General features: G+C 39.3%; 1 protein-coding gene across 3 annotated transcripts; it reads left to right on the top strand.

Moving 5' to 3' along the window:
- The first annotated feature begins 1,737 nt into the window (after positions 1-1,737).
- znf608 (zinc finger protein 608) lies at positions 1,738-9,390 on the top strand. 3 transcript variants are annotated; one of them, XM_083553693.1, is made up of 9 exons: positions 1,738-2,695; positions 3,682-3,817; positions 4,596-4,683; positions 4,826-7,091; positions 7,393-7,780; positions 7,864-8,003; positions 8,088-8,238; positions 8,375-8,437; positions 8,528-9,390. In XM_083553693.1, the coding sequence occupies exons 1-9, from the start codon at positions 1,952-1,954 to the stop codon at positions 8,545-8,547; spliced, it is 3,996 nt and encodes a 1,331-aa protein (XP_083409819.1). In that variant the 5' UTR covers positions 1,738-1,951; the 3' UTR covers positions 8,548-9,390. The 3 variants fall into 3 exon arrangements, with proteins under 3 accessions (XP_083409819.1, XP_083409820.1, XP_083409818.1); XM_083553694.1 differs by lacking the exon at positions 8,375-8,437; XM_083553692.1 differs by having other exon boundaries at positions 8,375-8,599.
- Positions 9,391-11,145: the final 1,755 nt, after the last annotated feature.

The raw sequence follows: 11,145 nt of genomic DNA, 5'->3' as shown, positions 1-11,145 counted from the left end.
TTGAACTAATTTTCATAGATCGGTACTTTTACATTTAATACTCAAGTCCATTCAAAAGCAGATACTTTTGAACTTTTACTCAACCTCAGTAATGGTGTACTTCGTCCACCACTGCATTCATGTGATAATTCATTTTATTCTGCCGCTGCATTAATGGTTTTTACACAATCCCTGATACCAACAATATCATCTAACATTCAGCTGTCAGTTACAACAGCATTACCGATTTTGTACTTACAAGACATAACAATTATGTACATGATGACTTTCCAAGAAAGAGCACTGCTAAATGGATATTGTTTTGTATTTGCAACACTGAACTGATTAAATAATTGTGTTTATTTTAACAACATTACTGCCTTTGTGTGATGTTTTTGTTTTTATTGCATAATTGGAATGTAATTTAGCTACAAACAGTCTATAGAAATTTATATGCAATCAATAGTACCATGTCAAAGACATTTCTAGAAATAAGTGTGACTTTCATAGACAAGACACTCGGTATTGACCTGTGAAATATAAAACAAATGTGAAAGATTCAGTCAATATTGACATCAAACATCAGAAGAGAGAGAATGTGATCTCAGTGGCTTTGACCATGGCATGGATGCTGTGGTCAGAAAGGTTGGCCAAAATAATAATAATAAAAAAAACTATGTTGCAATAGCCATGAGATTATGCTTTATAGCTAACTTACAGCTCTCCTGTTTAAACTGCATAGCTGCCGGCATGATCCGTCTAGAACTAGTGCCAGGCATGAGTCAGTATGTGTTAACTGATCTGTGCCATTTTCACTAAAATGTCAAAAACAGAAAACTAATCTGTGCAGTGTGTAAATGTACTCTCTTTGACTTTGTATATAATAACTATAGCACTTTTAAACAGCATTAATCGTGGTAGCTACTGGTGAGTACTGGTCCATGAACATTTGTTTACAACAATAATTCAGACATGAGAATGTGAGCTGTAATTGGAGATCAGCTAACACTTCTAAAATAAAAAAAACATGAACAAACAAAAAGACAAAACATTTTTGCCAATGTTTTTGTTATTGTGATCTTGATCTTGATCTAGTGGAGCATCAGTTAATTCATAAACATGGATAATTCACCATTTGGGATTTGGGAAGTCAGCTGTTAGGAATGGGCAGACAGATCTTGAAGTATCTGGGATTACTGGTGATATCAAGATTATCAACTCTCACATTACAATCCTGACCATACCTGGGATTTTAGAGTAGCGACTTTAATATTTGAACAGCTGCATTTTCTTATACATTTTGAGAGGGTTTTTTATTTGTTTATTTATTTTAAATAAAGCATGAGAGTTCATCAGTTAAAGAAGAAACCGACTCAACATTTTGTTGTTCCTTCACAAAAAAAAAAAAAAAACACTAGAAAGAGGAGGGAAGGTTTATATATACCGTTATAAATATTTTGACGATACTGATCTTGAACGTACTTAATATTAGATCAAGAAGAAAACAAGTGCTTACGCCCATCCCTATTGATTATATTTTTTATGCAGCCGTATTGTTCTTTGCATTTTTGGTGCCTTGTTTAAACAACTTAACGTGAATACCGCCACCTAGTGAACAGGAGTACAAGGATTGTGATTGACAATTGAAAAAACAAATCTTCGGGCAGGGGGCACCTGGGGTGGCCCATCATATTTTTAAGGGGGGCAATGCCACCCCCTCAGGGTCCAAAAAATTCACAAACAAAAAGTGAGTGACTTAAATATACCCATGCGCACATTTGCACGCGCGCGGAAAATGAGCCATAATCATAAATGTATGATTAGTAGAAATGTCAGGTAAACGCTGGCTCAGGTGTGCAAAGAAAAGTGGCATGTGCTGTATTTTACAGTGAAACTATAATGAGTGATTAAAACCTAATACCCTCCCATTCTGTTGATTTAGGACTCATCCCGCTTATCTGTCAGATATTCAATGTGGAGAATGTCAGTCACTTCCTTTGGGCTAAGTAGTAAAGCAAACGGAGTTGACGCGTACGACAGCGGCGATGATTGGGAGATCGGACTCGGCGATCTGATCATCGACCTGGAAGCCGATTTGGAAAAGGATCGCCGGAAATCGGAGATGAAACGCATTCTGCATTCCGTGAAAAGCCCCGCGGACGAGCTGCCGTTCGCTGGGGCAGCTGAGAGCGCCAGCGCCGACGCGTTCGACGGCCTCGCGGGTCCCGCCGCCGGTATCTGCCCCGAGGTGAGGCGATTCAAAGAGAAGCGGCGCAGTTCGTGCGCGAGCGACGGCGGCGACAAATCGCGCTCGCACGTGCCGCCGCCGCAGCCACAGCCGCGCGCCGTCCCTAAGGTGTGCATCGCCAAGCGGCGTGACGCTCAAGGACGCCCCGGAGAGGCTTTTGAAATGAATTCGAGTGATGCAAACGCTCCTTGCGCCAAAGGCAAAGAAGGCAAGAGAGGAAAGCATCAAGGCAAGGGACTTAAAAAAGAGAAGGAGTGCGTGCGGACGCGGAAAGACAAGCACGGAGAAGCCTACGAATTCGAGAATGCCCGTGCGTTCGGGAGGAACGACGAGAGCGCGTACTATTGTGCAAACGGAGGTGCGGCGGTCACGGACAGGGACGAAATGGACGCAAAGGGAATAAGGGCTGGTGCTTTTGTTGTGGAGGAGGATGCAGCGAGCTGCGAGCGAGATCCCAACCAGAAAACGGTAAGACAGCCTTGTTAAGATGCTTTCTTTGCGCCATTCTCCGCAACACGAATGGCGTCTGTTTGTTGATAAGCATATAGAGGGGGGAAAAACACGTTAGGGGTTTGGATCGTGCCGTCTGTCACATCTCATCCGAGGCTGCTGATGAGTGTGATCGATCATTCAATCCCGCAGGCTGATATATATATGATCATTACTGGTGAACGACATCATCATAAAAACCTGTCATGATTTTAATTTCATCGTCAAATACGCTGCAGGATTTTAAACAAATGTAAAGGTGTGTGTGTGTGTGTGTGTGTGTGTGTGTGTGTGTGTGTGTGTGTGTGTGTGTGTGTGCGCGCGCGCGTGTGTGTAAACTGTCATTAAAGCAATCTCTCATGAGCAAACACAAAATGCTGTCTGCCAACCAAGCAATGATATGGTCATTTATTATAGTCATCTTCCACATGTAGATGAATATAGAAAGTAAAACACAAATCATCTCTATTTTCCTTATTCATAAAAAAAAAAAAAAAATTAAACAAGGGGGTTGTTGGTTATAAATACATCACTTCTAGGTATTCAATTGTTGTCAGCCATTTCCCTGTGTATTTTGTTAGACATCCCTTTAGATTTTTTTTTTTCATGGCTGTTGCTATTGGAGACCTGAGCAACATCACTCCTTCCTATTTGGACAAAAGCACACTGTGTGTGTGTGTGTGTGTGTGTGTGTGTGTGTGTGTGTGTGTGTGTGTGTGTGTGTGTTTGATGGGATTTCATGTGGTATTTACTGTTTTAATATAGAGAGGAGTGAGAAGCCCCCCCCCCTCTCTCTTGCTCATTGCTTTCTATTGTCCCTCAATGTCTACATTGTTCTGATATTTATTTTACATCCTTTATCCGATTCAAGATGTTGGCACTCATATATATTTACATGCATGGTATAAGGAGGATTTAGTTAAGTATACTGCAATATCGACCCGCTCTTTTTTTCTTCTTATCAGTTAAGTATAAAAACCAGGTCAGTGGGGACCAATACACAAGAGGCTGAAAGAGCTGTTGAGTCAAACTACATGGAACCATGTCAACCAGGAACAAGTGTAAACCTGGAAGGGATTGTGTGGCATGAAACAGAGGAGGGTAAGCATAAATACTTGAGCTCCTGGATGGCAGACAATGCTGCATTACCTTAAAGGTACCACATAACGCGATAGAAAATAAATAATAAATAATTGTATACCATGTAAGTATCTATTGTTTAGCTGAGCCTTAAATAAAAGAATACCTTTTTCAATTTCATATGCTAGGTGTAAATTAAAGTGGAACAATGTGATCAATTATTTTGTATTGTGCATTTGTGCTAAATGCATGTATTAGGGCAAATGACCGGTCTTGCCATAAAACACAAGCACCATTGGGCTCCATTTACAAAGCAGCTGGGAGACTGAATCACCTACTAAAGCGTTTAAGCATTCGAGGGCAGTGGAGACACTGGTTGCATATTGATTGCGCAAATTAAAATTTTAGAACACCATCTTAACAACTCTGACTGAGATCAATCTCATAGGGAATCCAGATAACATACTATAAAGCAGTCACTTATAATGTAGGCTGTATATCATAAGATAAGAAAAATAAGTTAAAATATAGAAATATAAGAGCTAAGAACAATTATATCGGAGGGTTAAATGAATATGTTGTGTTTCAACAGTATTTTAAGTGGGTGTATTTGTCTTGGCTATTATACAAATGTGATCAATTAAATACAGAAAGGACACATAAGGCATAGCACATGCATAATACATTATTATGCAAAACTGTTTCTACTTTTTGGCTATTTATGTAAGAGATTTATGACTCATAATCTGTTTTTTTTTTTTTTTTGTTGTTGTTTTTTTTTCTCATTGCTTGACTTCAGGAGTACTTGTTGTGAATGTAACATGGAGAAAAAGGACCTATGTTGGAACTCTATTAGATTGTACCAAGCACGACTGGGCTCCCCCTCGGTAACACTTCACTATTATCTTATAAATACAAATAGATCTCTGATTTAATCCTCTTTTTAGATTAGGCTTAAACAAATGCTGTGTGTTTGGTACGGTTTTAATCTCTAATGCAAATATTCTTATGTCTAATTTTATTACATAGGTTTTGTGAGTCTCCAATGAGCGATTCTGAAATGACATGTGGGCGTGGACGTGGTAAACGGATGAGACTGGCAGTGTCCGATCAGCCTGTGACAGAACCTGGTCTCTCCAAGATAAGAGGACTGACGCATAAGAGACGTGGTGTGGGCATAGGCAACAAAGGGAGACGAGGAAGTCTAAACTTTAGTACATGTAGAACCCCCACCTACTTTTCGGTAGAGGACATTAAGTCAAGTTCACTTATGTGTGGCAAAAGGATAAGCAAAGCTCCACCTGATCTAGATTTGACCTTACTTTCTGATGACATTAGGAATGGAAATGGGAAACGAATACGCACCAAATCCAGGAGTGCTCCATCCACTCCGCAAGGGAAATCTGATCCAGTGTTTTTGGACCAAGTGTGTGCCTCACCAATGCTAATTGACTGTCCACACCCTAACTGCAACAAAAAATACAAGCATATTAATGGGCTTCGCTATCACCAATTGCACGCGCACTTGGACAGCAACAGCAAACAAGAGTTTGAGGCAGAGAGCGAAGACCGACTCTCTGATTATGATGAATCAGTTAGCAACCTGCCCCTTGACTCCAGTGAGACTGTCGATATTGTTTCCAAGAAGCCACGAACAATGTATAAGCTTAATTCTAGTGGATCTTTAAAGAACAGAAAGTTATTACTCACCAGTGATCACAGTCCCACAGCAAACTCCAAGCAACGCAGGAATGTGATAGGCAAAGAAGGGCCCAGTGATGACATAAACAACCTGCCACTTATTTCAAATATGTCTGTAGTCCTTGAAAACTGTCTTATAACAGAACGTAACTCATCTATAGAGATGCCCAAACTTGAAGCTGAGGGTGCCATTGATAAGAGGGACGTTAAAAAGGAAAATGGAGTCGCTGAAAGGTGTTCAGCGAAAACTAGGACAAACAGGTTTATTGTTTCTACCCCTGCACCTCCAAAACTGATTGCTATCCCTACATTTCCTAGTAAAATCACAGATGGCTCCTCTCACCAATCGTCACCATCTGTTGCTCTTACAAAAACTAAGAATCTTTCACTGAAACCCATTAAGCCAAAAATGGATATTGTCGCACAAGTTAACATGGCAAATGCAGCCATAGTGGTAAGCAAGGAAAATAGGAGAAAGGAAAAGCACAGGCTAAAGGACAGGAATTATAAAGATTTAAGAAGTCCAAAAGTTGATCCTGCTTTCATAAAGGCAGATGACATGAAAAATATAGGAAAGGACTTACCGGTTAGCTTGTTAAAAGAGCACCTGAGCAAGCAGGATGTTGTTAACGGTCTTAGTGAAACGCAAGAAAGCCGAATGGCTAGTATCAGAGCTGAGGCTGACAAGGTGTACACTTTTACTGACAATGCACCCAGTCCCTCTATTGGGAGCTCTGCAAGAATGGATTCAGGCACACTTTCAAATTGTGATAGTAGCACCACCAAGACCAACAGTCCAGCATACTCTGACATATCCGATGTGGCAGAGGATGGTGGATTAAATTCCAGATCAAGGAGAAACTCAGCTCCTGATTCCAGTCTGAATGGAAATATCAATCCCAAGATTCCAATTACTTCTGTCACAACAGCCCTGGGAAAAGATACTTATGCATCTCACAGTCATGGATATGAATCTTATGGTCTTCCTGGTTACATGACCTCTGGACAAGGAAACTCTGCTGCTTTTCTAAAGGCTTCGACATCTTATGCTAGAACTAAGGAGGATGTTCGAGAGTCAAGTGAGGATTCAAAATCCTCAGAATCCAGTGCTGATACCAGCTCTCCGTCACAGCTTCATTTAGCGATGACACAAACACAGACAGCTCTGGTTCAGTCCTTGTACTATGGACAGTACACTCGTAATGCGGCAATAGATCAAAAGGTTTTGATAGTTCCGAACAATCACAGGCAGCAGAGTGAGACATGCTGTGAGGATGTGCAATGCAGCAAACATAGCAGAGTCCAAGCTAGACGTGGACCTGAGCAGAAAGAACGAACAAAAGAGGATGCAAAACAGATGATAACGTCATCCGCAGCCATTCATAAGGGGACAAACTCAGTTAAAATAAACTGTGCAAAACCTGGTTTCATTTATGTAGAGTTGGACAAACAGTTATCTCTTCAGCAGCCCCAGGCGAAGTCTTCTGTTACATCAATAACAAAAGACCAGGGGCTTAACAAGGAGTCTGAAGACTTCAACTCAGAATGTCAAAGTGCAAAAACAAATGTGGATACAAATGTACCATATCTAAATGTAAGTCTCTGATATTACTACACATTTTCTGAAAATGTGCTTTTAAAACACTTTTAGAAATGTCTTTGATTTAGGTGTCATTTTTCATAGAATTTAAACATTGTGTATGATTTTAATAAATTTATTATTTTGTCCTGAGGAACCTAACTGGTGTTGTAACTAATATTGAATTCAAAATATCAGATCCTTTAAAACTAATAATCACTATTGTTGTATGACAATGGAGATCCCTTTGTAGATGTTTGATTGCGTTGGTTGTAAACCATAAACTGTTTGACGGTAGATGTTCCTCTGGGTTTAGGCTTCAGAATCACAGTCCTGGAGCCACTCATTTCAGTCCAAATATGTGAAGCAACAAAATCAAGAGGTAAACAAGGTCTCTCAGGAAATAGGCCCAGACAAGGGGAAAGACTGGCATGTGCCTCCTGAGCCACAGCCCAGACTGGAGGCTGAGCTTCAAAATGTACATTGTGAGACATCTTCTGAGGACATCGAAGAGAGTACCAGGGCAGAGGTGGAAAAGACACCCAGTGAGACTTCTGAAAACCCACAGAGCACAAGAGTGGCTGTGTCATCGTCACAACAAACTTACATACAGTACCAGCACTCTTATCCATACCTACATCTGTGTGAGACAAATAACACATCATTTAGTGTGATGTCGCCAGCATTGGTGCACAACTATCCAGGTAATGTTGAAGGGATTTTCTTTTTACATGCAGTTTATTCTTACCAGAAAAAAAAAAACATTCAGAACATTTATGCTCGCTAGGTTTCCATTATCCTCTGTATGGGAAGACACCTGAGAGGGAGGATTCAAGTGGGATACAGCACAGCAAGACAGTTTCTGACCCTACAGACCTTGAGTTGCTTCCACATCACACCCATCCATACCATGGAAAATGTCCTGTGGTGAGTGTCTTCTGAAAGTTATTACTAAAACAATCTATGTTGTTATGTTGATTGAACTGAGATATCATTCAGAATGTTTTTCAGCCTGGGGAGCCAGGAGGCACTGAACAAGAGGACAGGGATACAGAGCATGAAAGAGAAACTGTTCCATTTGCTCACCACCTTCACACACATCATCATACTCATCTGGGCATGAGCTACTCTCTTGTGTCAGGACAATATGACCAATTTCAAGGTGAAAAGAAAAGCTAAACAAAACCGTGGTACCACTAAATATTCATAAAAGACATAAAAGCTGGTTGCCATGTGGAAAAAAATAAATAGGATCACTCTATTTATTTATTTATTTTTTGGTTTAACCATCTTCGAAGGTCTGAGTACAGTAGCCATGTGTGCCAGTCAGCAAATGGCAACCATACAGACCACTTCCTGTGGTATGTATGGTCTTACTGCTTGACTGGAAAAAGCTACTGTCTGTTTAGTAGGTGTTTTGTAAATACTTATGTTTCATTTTACAATTGCAGAGAATGATGGGCAGATGTGAGTTCAAACTACATGTTCCTGGCTCACACAAGGACTCATAGACATCAATTCCATGGTGTTATTCATTGCCTCCTTGTGAGGCTACTTTCATTTTTGTAATGAACGAATGTAATATTAGAGGTAAAATGCAGTGCTAATAATATTATGAAATACTGTATAGATATGTAACAGCATTACCCTAGTGAAATACAGTTTTGTAAAATATGCTATTTGCTTTTTGGGTGCCTGTAATAAACAACAAACATGTAAACCTATCTGTAATTACTCTGCCTGTACATGGCTACATCTAGCTGGTAGAATGCACATGTATTGCTGTGTACCATGATATTGAATGTATTTGATATTTTATAACCTCTATGTGCTAAAGGATGATTTGCAGTAGATTAAAAGTGACTGTACAGTGGTTCTTTACGCATTAACCTATTAACATGAAATTGCTCTGACCATAGCCATTAAGCGACTGTATCGTGTTCAGTGAAAAGAGTTACTCGACATGTCTCAGTGCCATATTGTACTATTGTGATGTACATTTTGTACATAGTTTATTAAGCAATCAATACTAACTTATGTACAGTTGTTTTCAGTGCAATGTATGGTTGTCTATCCGACCTCACCTACATGGATAAAGTAGTACTCTTTATTACTTGAATCGTGCTGCATTACCTAAATCTGTTTACAAGCACATCTTTGGAAATATATGTCAGTGTTGTAGTTTGGTTCATCCTTTTAGTCATGAGGTTCTACTTAATGTAAACTATACTGTACCATGAAATTATGTTGCTTTTTTATACTGTTCTTGCCTTAACACGTTTGTCAACCCAAATAAAGGTAAACATTGTTTGTAGATTTCTTTAATCATTTTGCTGCATTTAACCCGACCACAGAAAGATTCACCTGCATGTTTGGTAAAGTTTGCATATGTCACATTTTACACTGCCATATACATTTCCAGCTAAATGTTTTCCATGTCACCCACAAGTCATGAAACTAAAGTGTATAGTGATTATCATGAAGCAGCAGCACATAACCTCTGGATAGCTACTAGAAAAGTGGAATGTCCTAGTAGAAGCTAAGCATCTAGCCCACCTCTAGGCTAAGGTCATTGGTAGACAGTAATGAAGTAAGTGTAATTTGTTACTGTAATTAAGTAGCTTTTTCACGTATCACTACGTTACTGAAATATTTCCATCCATCCATCCATTTTCTCCCGCTTATCCGTAATCCGGGTCGCGGGGGCAGCAGTCTAAGCAGGCCCCCGCCTTCGACTGCTGCCCAATCCTCACAGCACCGTCCCTTACGGTCCCTCCTGCAGGTGGTGAGCCCACGGGAAGGTGAAATATTTCCATTTTGGAAAAATTTTGACTTCACTACATTTCAAAGTCAAATATGTTCAGCTGCATTTAGTGAAATTAGTTGTTCTTTTTTATATTTAATTGGATAAAAACCTAACTTGTCAACCATGTATCAAGGCACCAATCAGGGTAGAGCTCTCACGCTATTGAACTTTTTTTTTTTTTTTTTTTTTGATTGCTGCTTGGTGGTTTCTACTTAGCACCAACATACAGTTCAGATCAACAACAAGAATAATGTTTTAAGAGTAATAAATTATGTAAGAAGCTCCTGACTTTAACTTGCCACAACACTCATAGCCTTATTAGCAAATTTTTTTATGTAGTTAAAAAAGACGGTTTTGGGCTCATAATAATTCTAATAGACATCAATCAGTGTTTGACAAATTAATTTGATTCTATTAATAGATTGATGTGCTAAGTAACAGAGTCTTATCACATTAACTAAGTTGATAAGCAAAAGACTAAGCAAAAGTCTTGCTTAAATGAATGATAATAGGAACATTATATTCATAAGTAATCATAGTACCTTGGAGAATTAAATACATCTGATGGCAAATACTTTTGTACTTTTACTCAAGTGAAAGTTTAAAGGGAGCACTTTTACTTTTACCGGAGTAATATTTTACCTACTATATCTCTACTTTGTCAAGTACATAATTTGTGTACTTTGTCCACCACTGGCTAAAGCCAAACAGAAATAGTCAATGCACAGGTTCCAGGTAATAATGTCCATTTGCAGCATTACCCTGTTTGCAGAATTTCCACTTAAGCACATACATGGCCCACATGTTAAGGCTCCTGTGTCCTAAACTCAAAAATCACACATATCAGCAAGCAATTTAGTCAGAGAGGCCAGACCTACAGACAAGCGATTTAAATGAGGATGCCATATATATCGTTTTATGTTTGGAAGAACAATGAGTAGGCTGCCATTGTGCTTTGTAAGCCTAAGAAAGCAAGTTGACTGTTGTCGAATTGTGAATTCTGCTGAATTCAGTATTAGATTAGAAAAAGTGGTGAGGCCATTTGTGTGGTAGGGCATCCTGTTGTAGCAGAATATCTAGCTTTTCTAGAGAAAATCACAATTAACAGTGTGCTGGTTTACCCACAAAAGTAAACCAAAATTAGGAAACCAGGTGGAAAAAATATAAACACATGCAGCACTACCTTTATTAACAATAACTTGATGTAAATGTGTACTGCTGAAGTTGAACAGTCTTTCACATCATTTTGAAGACATTTCGACC

This window comes from Silurus aristotelis, assembly GCF_946808225.1.
Source record: "Silurus aristotelis genome assembly, chromosome: 11".
Classification (NCBI taxonomy): domain Eukaryota; kingdom Metazoa; phylum Chordata; class Actinopteri; order Siluriformes; family Siluridae; genus Silurus; species Silurus aristotelis.
Note: the sequence above shows the minus strand (reverse complement) of the source record. Positions and strands in the feature narration are given on the sequence as shown.

What these genes read in the sequence shown, in the direction of transcription:
- znf608 (XM_083553692.1), top strand. Translation starts at nt 1,952, where the DNA reads ATGTGGAGAATGTCAGTCACTTCCTTTGGGCTAAGTAGTAAAGCAAAC. An exon ending in CAAATGTACCATATCTAAAT is followed by an intron (nt 7,092 to 7,392) that starts GTAAGTCTCTGA and finishes CTCTGGGTTTAG; the next exon opens with GCTTCAGAATCACAGTCCTG. An exon ending in ATTGGTGCACAACTATCCAG is followed by an intron (nt 7,781 to 7,863) that starts GTAATGTTGAAG and finishes TATGCTCGCTAG; the next exon opens with GTTTCCATTATCCTCTGTAT.